Below are 19,013 nucleotides of genomic sequence, written 5' to 3' on the forward strand. Positions count from 1 at the left end.
TTTAAGTGGTTGTAACATATTTTTCTTTAGCTAATGAGAGTGTCACAATTGGTTGTTTCTTTGATGCCCAATAGATAACACCTGATCCTAGATGAAAGATATACCCTGAAGTTCTTTTTCTATCATCCATTCTACCTCCCTAGTCACTATCTGTATATCTAATCAATTTTTAATCATCTGAAGGTGTATACAAAATTCCAAAGCTCTTTGTTCTAGCTATGTACCTTAAAACTCTTTTTCTAGCTTTCAAATATGATTCCTTTGTTTTTCCATGGATCTAGAAATGAGACTAACTTCATACATGATATCCGATCTTGTGGTGGTTAAATACTTGAGACTATCAACTAATCTTTTGATTAGGATAAGTTTTAAACCCAATGCAACTGGTGTAGGGGTTGCATTCACATTTTTCGTCTTTAATCTCTTCAAAAAAACATTAGCATATTTAATTTGACATATAAAAATTCCTTGATCATTTTGACTCACCTCTATCCCAAGAAAATATCTCATGAGCCCCAAATTGGTCATATCAAATTCTCTTTCCATGGCTATCTTGAATGAGTTAATTGACAAGTTACCTATGAGTATCAAATCATCTACATACAAAAAAACTATCAAGATTTCTCCTTCATCATTAACTTTGGCATACAAAGTGTTGGAATCCAAGAACACTGACAGGGCGGTGAATCAGTATTCTACCAATAAATTTTTTTATGAACTTATTACATATGTACCAGTTCATAGTAAATATATTAAAGTGCATAAGAGAAATAACACATAAAGAAGCATGACCATAGCACCAATATTTATACATGGAAAAACCCATAAAGGAAAAAACCACGGTGGGGTTGATACCCACAATATCTATATACTTGATAGAGGTATACAAATATTACATAGAGGGGATTGCACATGTAATTAGGCTCACTGCCTAGAGCTCACTACTCAAACAGAAGTATCACTGACTTACACAATATTATACAATGATTACAAAAAAAATGAACTTATAGAATGCATCTGACCATGCTTGATGAGTTCTGGTTTATGCTTTGTCAACCTCCTCTATGAACTGTTTACTGATACTCTGTTCTTCCCTGTTTTGCTACCGGTTGGAGCTGTGCATGTGAAACCACGCACAAAATGTTTTAATCATTGATAAAATCACATACCATCAATATCTGTCTGGTTCACATCCAAAATCGCATCTCTATCAACCTTGAATCCATCACTAAAAGATCTCCCTTAAATACCCTTTAACTTTTCACCATGTCATCCTCAATGAAGAAAAATAAACCTATTGGCTATCGGATCATAAAGTATATCATACATTATCCGATGATCATATTGATGTCCTCCTTCCAATGCTACCATGAATTTCTTCAAAGATATTACCGGTGTCCCAAAATATCTTAAGTGGGTCCTATACTTAACCGGGTTCCAAATTACATGTTACCAATACCAAGACTAATCGGTTATCAAGGATAAAGTAAAGTGTGAATATACCGGTTGACCCAATAAATGAAAAATGATAAGACAATGAATCCCAATAAGAATTATCAACACTTGAAGATGAGTTTCCATCAATGACAACCCTAAATGCAATTTACCTTACCGGATGAGTGTCAATTCCCAACAATCTCCCCCTTTGGCATTGATCGTAACAGTCATGTGAAAAATGATACCATCTCTGAATCTGCTCCCCATAACCTGTACACTCATACTATATACATCTGATATACTCCCCCTAAGCTATATATACATTTTTCATTGTACTCCTCCCCCTTTGACATCAATGAAAAAGTTGGGTACCCACCAAAAATATTATACAGATATATATACATATCGGTTCTATACAAGTTTCAAAATGTCAACATACATAGTCTTAAAAAATGAGAAGTATTTGTCCCAACCTTGCATGAAAGAATCAATAATGGTGGTGAATTCATTCAAGAGACTGGCATAATATTCAATAGCCTCTAATTATGTGGGATCCTCCTTCTGCATGTTGGATATGTACTCAGTCTTGTGAAATAACAAATTATCAAGACGAGGACCTATAAAATTTATGAGCTCTGTTGCTCTCCTTATTGTGTTGTCCCTTTCCTTCTCTAACCTTAAAATTTGATCCATGACCACCAAAATTGGACCATCTAAAGAACTTGTTAGGTTCACTGTCTAGTTATAAGAATTAGAGATTTGAATCAAATTATCCTTACAGTCTGAAATTTTCTTGTCTAAGTGAGCAGTAAGTTTTGGAAAATCTAGATAGATCTTATAAACCTTTCCACCTTCTGCCAATGCTGCATCAATGGACTGTAGGCAAGTTTTAATTTTACTCTTCTCCGATGCCATCATCTTCATAAATGTCTTCTTTCGAGCTTCTACAAATTTATTCTTAGCCTCAGTTATTGAAATCTTAACCAAAGAATCGTATTATTTAGAAATGAAATCAATGATCTCCTATAGTTTACCAGATGAGCTTGCGCTCTCCTATGCCTAAAAATTCTATACTAACCAGTTCAAGACTTTAAAAGTATTATGAATCGATTGCCTATCCTTTGATTCCTCTTCGGCAAATTCCTATGATGCTTGTGCCTAGAGTGTTGCAGTGGACAAAATTTTCTCTATCGAAGACATCATGTGATATGGCTTGTCAAAACTAATAGGAAATTGTAGCACTTTCCCTTTGGCTAATGGTGATGTGTCAATTGCCAAGCTAGAAGAGAAGTCTATCACTGTTTCCTTGCCTTTGTCTGTTGGTGACTTATCCTCTGTAACCTTTATCTCTTGTGTACCGGTGACTTTGCCACTTGGTACCTTATTCTATTGTGGTGCATCCTCAGAAACCTTATTATCAGTATCTTTATCCTCATTATCCTTATCTTTTACAATATCTACCTCTGCATCTTATACATTTTTTGCCAAACGATTCTGAGTATCCTCAGTTCCAAATTTGGACTCACGAACCGGTTTAGTAGTAACCTATGAGTGTTAATCAGTGGATTTATATTTACATTCTATTTGTCTGATTTTGGTGGTTCCTTATCCCCTAGTAATTGAATATTTCATGATTGTAAAAAATTGGGACTCAACTCATATCCAAGACTTAAAATAATTGTGACCCAAATATCAATTGACTCTTTTTGGCTTTCTTAAAATTTCTCTAACATCAGGTTATTTATTCAGTGTCTAGGATTGAATTCTGATGAACCTGACTTATTGATTAAATCTACTATCTCTGGTGGGGTTATTGATGGACAAAGATTAACTAATTTTGTCTCTTTTATTTGCTAGTCCAGAGTTTGAGCATGTAATTTATTGACCTCTAATTTATCATATAGTTCCTTAGGCAAAATTTTCTCGAACTCAATCAATGGTGATTTTGGGTGCCTTTCGGGGAAGCTCCTCAGCCGGTTCTTTTTTCTATTCTTCCTTGTTCTCCCTCACAACCCTTGCAAAAACACCTTTCTTCTTCATAGTTTTCTTGATTTCTTCATCTAATTCAATCTCCTCTGAAGAAACAATCATATACTACCTAGCCACTTTTTTTTTTTTTTTTCATTGATTATGTCAGCTTAGAACTGATGGGCTCACCAAATGGTGCTTTCGGTTGTTTGGATGATTCAATAGAAACCAGGACCACATTAGGAATGGTCTGAGCTACCTTCTTTGCCTCTATTTCTTCCTTTCTCTTTTGCTTCATCTCTTCCTTTCTTTGGGTCTCAAGAATTTTAACCTTTTGTTCAATTTTAGCCCTGTAATGACCCTCACTGATTAAAGTTTCAGCTAGAACCTTGGTCATCTTCCTTCTTATTACCGGTCTAACTTGTTCATGATGAACCTTTAATCCTTTCTCCTGAGCTGTGCCAAATTTTTCTTCTTTTTCATCAACCAAAGCTTTCAATAAGTGTTGTGCATAAGCTTCCAGTGTGGCCTCATCCACTTCATACCCCATCAACATGATCTAGACTATTTTAGGTTGGACTGCCTCCATCATACATTCATCTTTATTTACCATAAATCAAATAGTATCTTTATATTTTTCTACAATTTCTTTAGGGATTCTAACCATGTTTTTCATCTCTTCTTGGAAGGTTTGAAAAATGCCCATAAATTGACCTTTTGCTTCTTATCACCTTGACTATCCAAAATTTGTGCTATTTGAGTGGCTACTGGTCTATGAAAAGCCCATTGTATTTTATCATAACTAGGAATCATATTCAAAAAGTCAAATGCCAAACATATAACAAAATATCCATACTAGAAAGTATTTTTCTTATCTTTTTTTATTTTCTGAAGGTTAGTCAGTAAATCCTTCATCATTATAGTGCATAGGTCATAGTGTGCATCCTCCTTCACCATTTGATATGAAATAAGTATGTTGTTATCATAGACAGAGTTCAGCCAGTTTGACTAATAAACTTTGTATTTGATTATCATTTTTGCAAATTTCACATCAATATCTCTTATGTCATCAAATCTCATCGATCCACCATCGAAGGTAGTGTCGGTGAGTTTGCAAAGTTCAGTGTTGGAGAGTTTTGACCTAGGATTGGGTAGACCTCCAACCTTATGCATGCAGGTGATGTTTTTGATGACCTCCTCAGTGATTTTGTGTGGCTGGTCCAACCAAATGAATTCCCCATGAATGCAGATGAGAATATATCGAACCTATTCAGCTTTGTCAAATGGCAAAAAGTCCATAAACTAGGTAAAACCCTTCCTCTACAAATGGGCAAATTTTGGCTTCAACTGATTATCAGTGATCAGATTGTTGGTGAACATGCAGGACAACTCATAGCTCCCAAGCTCCTCAATGTCACAATGAATGTATGCCCTAATCTCTTTGGTATGAAGAACACCATGGTAAACGCTTGAGAATGCTCCCAAAGGATCACCCAAAAGAGATTTGAAAGGATGCTTCTTAAATTCAGGATGAGGACAGTTCTTAATTTTCACCACCAAAAGAGTATCAACATTTGATGAAGAAGCCATGATAGATACTAGGGTTTCTGCAAATGATAAATACCTCAAGATTCATTGGATGATGATATTTCCTTTGAGTGTACATGCTTGCACAATTTGCCTTTGGGCTCTTGAAATGCTCTAGAAATTTCTCTTTAGAATGCTCGATCGTTGTGTGAGGAAATGACTTAACTTTTTCCCTTTTATCACCATTAACCCTAATTTTTCACTGTCATAAATGCTACTAGAGAAACTGACCAAAACATAAATTCTACATATAAGTTCCAGTAAACACTCGAAATCGCCTAAGTATCCATCCACAATCAGAATTCTCTTACTACAGACCTAATCTGGGGTGTTTGCATGATCTTCAATGATTTGCCTACCCCTAAGGCAGAGTGCCTTAGTTACCATTTGTTCTTACTTCCAGTGCAGGACTTGATGGTTCTACTAGTTATTCTATCAGTTGACTATCTGATCTCCTAAGCCATCTTCTCTCATGTTTTTTTCTGATATCTTCAACCTTTGCCTTTTCCTTCTCATCTGCATTTTCATTAGCTATCGGTGGGTTCTTACTCTTGCAATACTTAGCAATATGTCTAATCTTGTTGCATGCATAAAAGACAATATTATTCTTCTGAATTGTTTTGTTGTACTTTTGATTTCCTTGATTTCCTTTTGATCTTCATTGATTAGCCATATGACCAAATCTACTACATGCATGATATTTGATATTTCCAAGACCGATGAATGATGCATTGTTCTAATTGTTCCTATTTCTGCACTGACTTTCTATAAGACCATATTTATTACAAACAAAGCATGTACTATTGAATTTGTAAGCATTAGGTTGTCTTACCAATGATTTTTGGTTCCGGTTGTTGGCAAGATTCTACTTTTGACTGGATGATTAATCTTGTTGTGCAGTATCAGAGATTTCTCCTTCTTCATAACCAAGACCTCTCTTGTCATTAGCATTTCTCTAACTCTTTAGCAGTTCATCAAGTTTTGTAGAGATGGCTTTGAAATTGTCTTTATGCTCAATTGCAATGATTAAATCATCTCATGATTATGATCTATCTCTCAAGTTCCTATTCATTATTCCGAGACTGAATCAACTCAAGTTTCAACATGTCATTCTCATGTGTCAGTCTATTGCATTCATCACATTTTTCCTTCAATGATTGAGCTAATTTCTCTTCATTCTTCTTCCCATCCTCAATTTCATTGCACATTCTCATGGTTAAGGCTTGCATCTCATTCTTCAAGATAGTGTTCTCCTGAGTGAGTTTCTAACATTGATCTTTCAAGGCATCTTCTTCATCACTACTCTGATTATGCAATTGATCATAGAGTTCCTTCCTCTTGGCTTGAATAGATGAAAGCTTTTCTTGCACTGAAATGATACGTTCTCTAGCTTGCATAAGTTCATTCTTCAGTTTACTGTTTCCATTTGTTCATTATCAAGATCCTCAAGAGCAAGTTGAAATTTTTGTTGTAGACCAGTTTTCATTGATTTCAAGTTTGGGATCTTCCTTAAGTGGTTAAACTTCTTCTGAGGAACTAGGATTTCATACCAATTGTTGGAATCCAAGAACACTGAAAGGGGGGGGAGGTGAATCAGTGTTCTACCAGTAAACAAATTTATGAACTTATTGCATATGAACTGATTAACAATAAATATGATTAAAGTGCATAAACCAAATAACACATAAAGAAGCATGACCATAACACCAGTATTTATACATGGAAAACCCTATAAAAGAAAAAACTATGGTGGGTCTGATACCCACAATATCTATATACTTGATCAAGGTATACAAATATTACATAGAGGGTATTGCACATGTAATCAGGCTCGCTGCCTAGAGCTCACTGCTCAAACAAAAGTCTCACTAACTTACACAATACTATACAATGATTACAAAAAAAATGAACTTATAGAATGCATCTGACCATGCTAGATGAGTTTTGGTTTATTCTCTATCAACCTCCTATGTGAACTGGTTTACTGATACTTTGTTCTACCCTATTATGCTACCAACTTTGTAACTGCACATGTGAAACTGCGCACAAAATATTTTACTCACTAATCAAATTGCATACCATCAATCTCTAACTAGTTCACATCCAAAATCACATCTCTATCAACCTTGAATCCATCGCTAAAAGATCTCCCTTAAATACCCTTTAACTTTTCACCATGTCGGCCTCATTGAAGAAAAATAAACCCATTGGCTATCGGATCATAAAGTATATCATACATTATCCGATGATCATGTTGATGTCGGCCTTCAAACAATATCATAAATTCCTTCAAATATATATCGGGGTCCCAAAATATCTTAACCGGGTCCTAGAATTAACCGAGTTCCAAATTACACGTTACAAGTACCAATACTAATCGATTATCAAGGATAAAGTGAAGTATGAATATACCAGTTGACCCAATCAATGCAAAATGATAAGACAATGATTCTCGATAAGAATTATCAACACCTGAAGATGATTTTCTATCAATGATAACCCTAACTGCAATTTACCTTACCAGATGAGTATCAATTTCCAACACAAAGTTGGTTCATTGCAACATTTGCTAAACCCAATGTTCACAAAATAAGAATCTATCTTGTTTTACCAAGCTCTAGGAGCTTTCTTCAAGCCATATAATTCCTTTTTCAGTTTGTACACTATGTTCTCCCAAAACTTTATAGTCGAGTGGCTGATTTATCTAAACTTCTTCTAAAATGCCATTCAAGAATTTTGATTTAACATCCATTTGGTAAACCTTAAAATTGTTTTGAGCTACTATAGATAAGACCATTCGAATGCTATCCAATATTGCTAATAGTGCAAAATTTTCATTGTAGTTTATACCTGGTTGTTATGTGAAGCCTTTAGCTACTAGTCTTGCCTTGTGATTCTCTACTTTTCCATTAGCATTATACTTTTTCTTGTAAACCCATTTAACTCTAATCACATCCTTTCCTTTGGGAAGCTCTACAAAATCCTGAGGGTGATTCTTTTCTATTGGAAGAATTTCTTCACTCATGGTTGTAATCCATTTGTCATCTTTTATGGCATCTTCAAAATAAATTGGATCAACTTGTGTTAAGAATACAAAATTAGAGCATAAATCATTATTTTCAGATTCTTGTATTTAAACATATATCTTCCTTAGACTTCCTATCTTTTTTTAAGTGCATATGGACCTTGATCTCAGTGATGCAAGTGTTGGATTAGAAGACTCACTCTTGTTATTACTTGTTGGAGTAGTAGGATTTGGAGTGGTAGATGCCCTAGTAGGTGTTGTAGGAACATTTGCTTGTGTTGTAGGATTCACAATTTGAGTTTCATTGTCTTCATTCACTCGTAGAACATTAGCTGCAACTATAGTTCTTTTGTCTATGCTACCATCCCAATCTTATTCTTCAACAAACTCAACATCACAACTTATTATTAGCTTCTTTGTGATAGGATTGTACAACTTATATGCTTTGTATTAATCACTATATCCCATAAATATGCACTTCTCTCCTCTATCATCTAGTTTCTTTCTCAACTCTTGAGGTATAAATGAGTATGCCATACATATAAACTCTCTCAAATGTGCTATATTATGCTTCCTTTTGCTCCAAGCTTCTTCTAGTTTTTTACTTATCACTTCTTTTGTTGAATATCTATTTAATATGTACACCAAGAACATGCAACTACTTCAGCCCAATACTCATTTGGTAGATTTTTTGGTTTTATCATATTTCGTGCAATTTCCATAATGGTTCTATTCTTTCTCTTGGCTACTCCATTTTGTTGAGGAGTGTAACTTTCTGTAAATTTCTTTCTTATGCCATTTTCTTAGCAAAAAATCTGAAAATTATTTGATATGTATTCACCACCTTGATCGGTTCTCAATGTTTTGATATAGTAACCAATTTATTTCTCTAATTTTGCCTGGAAATCTTTAAGAACAACAAATACATCAGATTTATAGCTCAAAAAATAAACCCATACTTTACTGTTGAAATCATCAATAAATGTCAAGAAATAAAATCTTTCACTTATGGATGGTGTTTGCATCGGTCCACAAAGGTCTAAATGCACTATATCAAGTGGATTTATTTTTCTGTAAGACTCCCAGACTGGAAAATTATTTCTATATTGCTTTGCCAATATACAATTCTCACATATTGTCTTTAGCGGTTCTATAGGTTGCAATCCATATACTATTATTTTCTTATGTAACAACTATAAACTTTTAAAGTTTAAATGCACAAGTCTGAAATTCCATAGCCAAGATTCATTTTTGTATGAAGCTTTAAAAGATAATTCAACAACCTTTTGCAATCCTTGTGGCTCTAAGAATAGTTCACTTTGAATCCTAAGTGGAAACATCCTTTTTTTTGTCATTTCAACTTTTGCAATCAGCCTATCGCTTGGTTTCTTGCCTAGAATAACACATTCACCATTTTCAAAGTATATTATATATCCCTTTTGCACTAGTTCTCTAATGCTTATGAGATTGTGTTGCAATCAAGGAACATAGTATACAACAGAAATTTGCTTCTCCTCACCTTGCTTAGTTCTTATGTTAATTGACCCTTTGCCCTTGATTGAAAATCGTTATTCATTTCCCAATTTTACTTCTGATTTTACCGAATCATCCATTGTTGCAAACATTTCCTTACTCCCACTCATGTGATTAATAAACCACTATCTAGGAACCATACTTCTTTGGATCTCTCTTGTGCTACATTGCATGTTATCAATATAGTGTTTTGTTCACTAGTGTTGGGTTGGTTTTCATTTGTAAAGTGTACCATTTTCTTATTCATGTCATATTATTTTTTCTTACATTTTGATGCAAAATGTGCAAATTTATTGAAATAATGACATTGGATGTTGGATTTGTTGGCCATTTGGTGGAATTGACTATGTGTTGCATTGATGTTTTGTCATTGATGTCAACACTAGCTATTTCGATGCTTTACCGACACCCTTCTGGTCCTGGTAGGTTGAGTAGTCTTTGGTTAACTTGGATCCACCATGATCTAGTTGACTTCGGTATAATCTAGTGATGGAATTGGCTTGTTCATGATACTCATACTCATATTTGGTCAGTTGGTTTCGGTCTGGTGATTGGATGCTATCCTGCTTACTTAGAAGATTGGTTTTTGGTTCCGGCAAGGGTTTCAGTGGCAAAGCTTTTGGTTGAGATCTTTTATGCATTGCATAATTGGTGTTGGTGCAACTTCTGATGGAGTTTCAGGATCCTGTTTATGATCATGTTTGAGACTTGGCATTCAGAGATCATTGTTGAAGTGTATGGACCTATACTTAGTCCCGATTGATCTAGGTTATGGGCTGACATTAATGTAATGTGTGGATAGGACCTATTGTTGTATTTTTGAGATGTCTTATGTGTTGATATTATTTGTTTTGATCTAAGGCCAAAATGGTTTGTAATTATGTAATTGGTTTATTGTCTGGTGGCCGACTTGATTGTTTATGGTTGAGGTTTTGTATAAATAAGATGTGAGATCTCATTGCATATCATCATGTTTACTGTAAGAGGTCGTGGTCAAGGAATGTAATTTGAAAATAATGTAATATCACTTAGGCAAAGGAGTTGGTCGATCATTGGAGATCGAATTGGGTTTGTGTAAGAGGATTTAGTCCTCTGGTATTGAGCTTAATCGGAACTATACTCAGGCATAGGAGATGCTATCTTTTATAGTTCAACACTTGTCCAAATTGTAGTTTGGATTTATATATAGTCAGTGAGGCTCATTTTGTGATGAGCAGTGTGCTCTAGGTTGTTGGCCTTCCTACAAGTGAAGGCCCCTTCATTGTAATTCACATACTTATTTCAAAAGTATTATCTGACTGTGGGTAGGCTTCCCACCATGGTTTTTCCCTTTACCAGGTTTTCCATGTACAAATCTTGGTGTTGTGTGGATGAATTTTATTCTATGATTATTATTTATGCTTAATTGGATTAACTTCTATTCCGGTATTATTGTTTTAGGTTATAGTATTAAAGTTTAAATTGCTAATGCTTCTGGTAATCTGTGACAACTGATTCAACCCCCCCCCCCCCTTAGTTGTCTTCCAGTTATCTGAACTATCTAATAATTGGTATTAGAGCTTTGGTCCTCTCTGCAAAAAGTTTAACTGCTTGAGGAAGATTCTATGGTGACTAATAGTTCAAGTAAATCTAGTTCTTCTGCAACTATCTTTGAAAGGGATATACTGAGGCTTGAAGGAATAAATTATATAGTATGGAAGATTCGAATGGAGGCTAATTTGAGATGTCTTGGAAAGGAGATTTGGGAGATCACATAGAATGGTGTCACACCCTATAATCTAGGATCTGACAATCCTCCTCCAACAAACCTAGACAAGGAGCTTGAGAATGATTGTAGAGCAAGAGAAGGCCTCTTGTGTGCACTTTCTGATCAGAAAATAATGGGATTAATAGACAAATTATCTGGAAAGGTTGTATGGGATAAGTTGCAGACTCTTAATGAAGGTGACCCTATAGTGAAGATTGCTAAAATTGATGGTTACCGGGTGAGATATAGAAACTTGAAGATGAAAGAAGATGAAATTATTACTGCATTCATGGAAAGGGTAAATGAGATTGTTATGGGAATTCAATGTTGTGGTGGACCTCAGAGCAAAGATAAAATTATTTATAAAGTCTTGAGAGCCCTACCACCAACTTACAAAATGAAGGCTACTTCTATTAACAAATTGAGAACAATGGCTAATACATCTATCAACAAAGATAATTTGGATGGGAAACTATCTTCTTTTGAGCTTGAGGAATTTGGACCTTCTGGAGCTATGAAGACTAAACCTGCTTTTCATGCATCTACATCTACAATCGGTAAGCAAGACTGGAAAGCTCTATATGCAAAATAACTAGAAAATATGAAGAGAGAAGATGATGACTTTGAGCAACTTGAAGCACTATTTGCTAGAAGAGTAAAGAAAGAACCGATAGGAAGTAAGTATGAAGGAAAAGCACCTTTTAAATGTTTTGCATGTAATAAGATTGGTCATTTTGCATCTAGATATCTTGAAAGGAATTCAAGATTTCAAGAAAGAGTTAAAAGATCATTTAAGCCTAACCCTGAATATCAGAACAAGTATAGATTCAAGAAAAACAAAGATAAATCATGCTACATAGAGAATGAGGAAGACATTACTGATTCAGATGATGAATCGATAAAAGACTCTGCTAGTGGATCCAGAAATGGGAAGGAATGGGTATTCTTGGCTATCAAGGAAGATGATCTGGTACTGGAAGAGAATGTACCTGAGGAGAAGGCACTTTCTACTAAAATTAAGGATAACGATGAATGGGTAATTGACAGCGGTTGTTCACATCATATGACTGGAGATAAAGGGAAGTTTCCGTCTTTGCAAGAATTTGATGGTGAAGTAGTTAGATTTGGAGATGACAAGACATGTATGATTAAAGGAAAATGATCTATATCATTGGATGCTAAGAACATTATTGAAAATTTTATTATGTTGAAGCTTTGAAGCATAATCTTTTGATTGTAAGACAATTGGTAGATAAGGGATTTCAATTACAGTTCAAGGATGGAAAATGCAAAATCATTAACAGATCTGGCTTGGAGATTGCAACCGATACATAGATTAAAGGTAACATATTTTATTTGAACTCCAATGAGAAGACATGTTTGATTACACAGATTGATGAGAGTTGGTTATGGCATAAAAGGCCGTGTCATGTGAATTTTGATTGCATTATGAAGATCAGTTCAACTAAGGCTGTTGGAGATATACCTAAAATTATGAAGCCCTATAATCCGATATGTAAAGAATGTCAAATGGGTAAACAGGTCAGAACCTCTTTTAGGAGTATACAAGATAAATCAAATGTTTTTCTTGATCTTATTCATACTGATTTGTGTGGCCCTTCTAGAGTTAAAATTTTTCATGGTGATAGATATTTCATGCTAATCATTGATGATTATTCTAGAATGATGTGGGTTACTTTTTTGAGAGAAAAATCTAAAGCATTTGAAAAGTTTAAATTCTTTAAAGCTAAAGTGGAAACTGAGATAGGATTGAAGATTAAATATTTGAGATCATATCATGGTGGAGAATTCACATCCGATGAGTTTAATAAATTTTGTGACAAGCATGGTATAAGAAGACAATTTTTTGCTCCTCGGACACCTCAGCAGAATGGAGTTGTGGAAAGTAAAAATAGAACTATCTTGGATACTGCTAGAACAATGATGATGGAAGAAAATATACCTCATATCTACTAGAGAGAAGCAGTTAGTACAACGGTTTACACATTCAATAGAGTACATATCAAAGGAGAAACCAGTAAGACACCTTATGAATTATGGTTTGGCAATACACCTACAGTTAAGTATTTTAGAATTTTTGGTAGTAAATGTTATATAAGGAGAGATGGTACTATTGGGAAATTTGATCCTAGAAGTGATGAAGGTATATTTCTTGGTTATTCTAATGAAAGCAAAGCATATAGACATTATAAAAAGAGATTGCAGAGAATTGTGGAGAGTGTTAATGTCAAAGTAAATGCGCTAAGCAAAAGTTAAATCATAATTAATGAGAAGGAACTGATGGTCGAAATGATTATATCTGAACCGGTAGAACCTTTATCAGAACAAAGGGTTGAACCAGTTACTCCGGCAACATCAGAGAATTCTACAGTAACTGAAGAATAAGGAAGAGGAATAGAGAGTCAAAAGACTCCTAGGTATGTGAGATTGAATCAATATTAAGATCAAATCATTGGGTTTAAGAGCAATGAAGTAATGACAATAAGAAGACTGACAACTAATGAGGTATGTTCAATTTCACAAGTTGAACTAGTATCTAATTGAGGCGTGTAAAGATGAATTTTGGTTAAAAGCTATGGAAGAAGAATTAGATCGGATTGAGAAAAATAACACATGGACTTTGGTTCCCTGACCTAAAAATAAAAGTGGGCCATTGGAAGTAAATGGGTTTATACAAATAAATTCAATGAGGATGGTAAAGTTATAAGGAATAAGGCTAGATTGTTTTGTAAAAGATATTCTCAGAAGGAAGGAATTGATTATGGAGAAAATTTTGCATTGGTAGCTAGGATTGAAGCTATAAGATTATTTCTTGCCTATGCTTCTTATAAAAACTACAAGGTTTATTAGATGGTTGTTAAATGTGCATTCTTGAATGGGGATCTTAATGAGGAAGTTTATATTGAGAAAGTTGATGTTTTTTCACTATCAAATGATACTGATATGGTTTGCAGGTTAAGGAAAACTTTATATGGATTGAAACAATCACCTAGAGATTGGTATGCAAGGTTGGATAAATATCTTTTGAAACTTGGTTTCACTAAGGGCAGTGCTGACAGTAATTTATATTATTAAATCACCAATGATGATATGTTGATTGTTGAAGTATTTGTTGATGATATTATTTTTGGAGGTGAAGATAAGTTATGCATAGAAGTTTTTAAGAATATGGAGAAAGAATTTGAGATGTCTATGATTGGTGAGATGAAATTTTTCTTAGGTTTGCAAATTAATCAGAATGACAAAGGTATTTTTATCTGTCAAACTAAATATGCTAAGGAATTGTTGAAGAAATTTGGTATGGGAGATTCTAAACTGGTAAGTACACCTACGGTTACAAGTGAGAAATTGACAAGGAAAGATGTTTTTGCACCGATAAATCCTACAAGATAAAAATCTATGATTGGACATCTACTTTATTTGACTCAGACTAGGCCTGACATTATGAATGGTGTTTGTATTATTTCAATATTTCAGAGTGATCCTAGAGAAAATCATGAGATGGCAGTGAAAAGGATTTTTAGATACTTGCAAGGTTCATCAGAATATGGCTTATGGTACCTTAAGAATGATAACTTTACTTTATTTGCATATACAAATGCCGATTGGGCTAGAGATGTTGATGACCGTAAAAGTACTTTCAGTGGAGCTTTCTTTCTTGGAAAAAATTGGTTTCATGAATCAGCAAGAAACAGTCATGTACTTCTTTATCTACTGCTAAAGTTGAGTATGTTATTGTTGCTACTAATTGTACACAAGTTTTTATGGATGAAGAAAATGTTGAATGATATAAAGGTGAATTGTGATGCATCGATAGTTATTCACTATGATATCTTTGCTTCTATTGATATATCAAAGAATCTGGTATTTCATTCTAAGACAAAGCACATATTTATCAAGTATAAATTTATGAAGGAGAAGGTGGAAACAAATGAAGTTAAACTAGTTTATGTGAACACTAAAGAACAGATTGCAAATATTTTTACTAAACCTTTATCCAAGGAATCATTTGAGTACCTGAGAGACAGATTGGGGGTTTTGCCCCTTCGATAAAGACTTGATTGATGCAGTTTGGCATTAGTCTGATATGCATTATTAGAGATACTATTCATTCTGGCACTGATGTGGGATGCTACTGCTCAGGGGGAGTAGTCATCTTTGAGTTTTAGAAGCTTATGCTTTTACTTTGATATTTTGGTCAGATTTTTGACATTGATGTCAAAGGGAGAGAGATAGTGATGTGAAAAATTAAATATCAAAGGGGGAGAAATATTATTCATAGGTGGAGAGATATTGATATTCAGAGCTATATGCAGGAGATTGTTGGTTATCTTCCATAGGGGGAGACTTGTTTGGCAATTTTTGGGTACTTAGATGCTTTTCACATCTAGTGTTGTCATCAATGCCAAAGGGGGAGATTGTTGGCCATTTGGCGGAATTGACTATGTTGCATTGATGTTTTGTCATTGATGTCAACACTAGCTATTTGGATGCTTTACCGACACCCTTCAAGTCCTGGTAGGTTGAGTAGTCTTTGGTTAACTTGGATTTAACAAGATCCGGTTGACTCCGATATAATCTGGTCATGGAATTGACTTGTTCATGATACTCATACTCATATTTGGTCAGTTGGTTTCGGTCTGGTGATTGGATGCTATCTAGTATTTTCGAAGATTGGTTTCTAGTTCTGACAAGGGTTTCACCGACAAAGCTTTTGGTGGATATCTTTGATGCATTGCATGATTAGTGTTGGTGCAGCTTCTGATGGAATTTTAGGATGTTGTTGGTGATCATATTCGAGACTTGGCATTTGGAGATCATTATTGAAGCATATGGACCTATACTTGGTCCTGGTTGATCTAGGTTATGGACTGACATTAATGTAACGTGTGGATAGGACCTATTGTTGTATTTCCGAGATGTCTTATGTGTGGAAATTATTTGTTTTGGTCTAAGACCAATATGGTTTGTAATTATATAATTGGTTTATTGTCTGGTGGTTGACTTGATTGTTTATGGTCAAGGGGTTGTATAAATAAGAAGTAAGATCTCATTGTAGATCATCATGGTTATTGTAAGAGGTCATGGTCAAGGAATGTAATGTGCAAATAATGTAATATCACTCAGGCAGAGTAGTTGGTTGATCATTGGAGATTGAGTTGGGTTTGTGTAAGAGGATTTAGACCTTCAGTATTGAGCTTAATCGAAACTGTACTCAGGCAGATGAGACACCATGTTTTGCAGTTCAACACTTCTCCGGATTGTAGTCTAGATTTATATGTAGTCAGTGAGGCTCTTTTTGTGGTGAGCAGTGTGCTCTAGGCTGTTGGCCTTCCTGTAAGTGTAGGCCCCTTCATTGTAATTCACATACTTACTATAGAAGTATTATCTGACTGTGGGTAGGCTTCCCACCATGGTTTTTCCCTTTGCCAGGTTTTTCACATACAAATCTTGGTGTTGTGTGGATGGCTTTAATTCTGTGATTATTGTTTATGCTTAATTGGATTAACTTCTATTCCCATATTATTGTTTTGGGTTCCGATATTAAAGTTTAAATTGCTAATGCTTCCAGTAATCTGTGACAACTGATTCACCCCCCCTTCCCCTCTCAGTTCTCTTCTAATTATCTGAACTGTGTAACAGGATTTATCATACCTTTCTCCTTGATGGTGGCTATGAGAACCCTTCCTCTTGTTGGTGTAGAATGAGCATGTGGGCTCGATGATAGTCTTCTACTTTCAAATTGTGTATTTTCTCCTCCTCCTCTTAGTGTAACACATGCTTTGCCTTAGTTGTGATTTGATCTCCCTCTTAATCTACCAAATGGTATCAAACTTTGTAGGTAAGCTTCTAAGTATTTTCTAGATACAATTTTTTGATCCCCAATGATTTCTCGATATGATCTAATCTGATTTACTATTGCCATGACATGAATGAAGAATGAATCTATTGAGTCTAAATCTTTCATTTGCAATTTTTTGAAATCCCTTCTAAGAATTTGTAATTTTATTTGTTTCACCTTGTCTATGCCTTGGTATGCTGTTTGCAAACCTTCCCATGCTTGCTTTCCTCTTGTGACGGCTGCTACTTTTGGAAAATATGATTCCTCCATTGCCTGTTGAATGAAAAACAATGCTTTGGCATCCTCCTTCTTATTTTCTTTCAACAAATACTTCTCAGCTTGTGGAAGAGCCCGATAGTTGATCTGCTGATTTAGAGAACCCATTTTCAACCAAGTCCCAAACATCGAGGGAGCAAAACAGGGTTCTCATTTTTATGCTCCAAAAATCATAGTTTTTGCCATTTAAAATTAGAATCAGGAGTTGTGAAATACTTCCACTTGTTCCTACCATGATTTTTTTTAAATAAATTTTTCCCTTTGCTCACTATGTCTCCAAATTTTCTACCAATCAGCTATCTCTTTCTGATTAACAACACTTTTCAGATCACTTTGACTTGGACAACAACTTCACCAGGTTCTACACTAGCAAATTAGATCACAAAGGACAAGCTTGGGATTTTCTCCAATAACAAACATCTTTTTCCTAGATACGCAGTCTTCTTTGCCATATGCCTTATTGACTTCCTACAAGCTTTTCTTCACACAAGGATCTTTCTCTCCAATACTGGCTGCAACTCTTGACTAGGGGATCTTCTTAGATTATGGATGCAACTCTTGACTAGGGGATCTTCTTAGATTCACGTGGAGAACTTATTCGCTGGCACAATCTTCACTTTGGGTGCTTCTTGACCAAATTTATAGGCTTATTCACATTCGACGTAGGCAGCAGTATCTCACTGTATCCTCGACACTACCCTGATCTACCCTTTCTCCCTAGACACAATTGATTTTTTATGCTCTTCAAAATTACGAACCGAGCTCTGATACCAATTTGTGAGGGAGCAGTGAAACATGACAACAACAAACAAAAGAATATCAAAACAAATGACAGTTTATATTAGTGCCCTTTTCAAAACAGAGCTACTAGTGCTCTTTTTTTATTATACATTCATGAGAATAGAGCATTCATGCCTTGTTCAAGAAACAGAGTATTTATATTGCATTCCCTTTCAAAACAAAGCTCTACCTACAACTAAGGGAGAAGCTTCCAGAAACCGCGACAAAAAACATAACAATCTAGATTCATCGAAGAGTGTAGAAGAAGATAGGGGAAGAAGAAATAAATGTAATGGTTGGAGTGGATGAACAAAATAAAGCAAGGGAGATTAAACATGTAGAGCTAAAAGTCCACGTACGTCAACATCTTGTTATCCATTTGAAAAATTTACTTAAAAATTCAAATTTAAACTTACCTACTAGAAATTAATCCACTTCAAACTACTGCTGCATGTAGGAACAAGTTGGGGCGATCAAGATCCCAAAAATCCCCAACAAGAGTCTTGAGAAGGTATTGACTCGATGAGGACTCATGCAATAACTGTTCCAACAGTTGATAATTAGCAATAAAATCCATACCATCATCTGAGAGCACAAATTCTAATTCTAGTATTTTCACCATTCTGTCACATTGAGTTGAATGCAGTCTCTATAATCAAATGATCATTCAACTCCCTCTCCTTAATATTTAAGGCTACAGTCTCTATTTTTCTACATCAAAAACTAAGCTTTAGAGTGTTTCACTCTATGCCTTCTTAGTTTGGAAGCTTTCCTAAATCTCATCACGAAGCAACGAG

General features: G+C 34.9%; 1 protein-coding gene across 1 annotated transcript in view; it reads right to left on the reverse strand.

The window, feature by feature from the left end:
- The window catches only part of LOC131076648 (cytochrome P450 734A1-like), a 126,761-nt gene extending 109,217 nt beyond the window's left edge, over positions 1-17,544 (reverse strand). The window contains exon 1 of the mRNA XM_058013948.2: positions 17,370-17,544. Within this exon, the coding sequence (XP_057869931.1) occupies positions 17,370-17,544 (175 nt within the window). The remainder of the gene's footprint in view (positions 1-17,369) is intronic.
- Between the last annotated feature and the right edge of the window lie 1,469 nt (positions 17,545-19,013).

The sequence above is a fragment of the Cryptomeria japonica genome, chromosome 5 (genome assembly GCF_030272615.1).
Source record: "Cryptomeria japonica chromosome 5, Sugi_1.0, whole genome shotgun sequence".
Classification (NCBI taxonomy): Eukaryota; Viridiplantae; Streptophyta; class Pinopsida; order Cupressales; family Cupressaceae; genus Cryptomeria; species Cryptomeria japonica.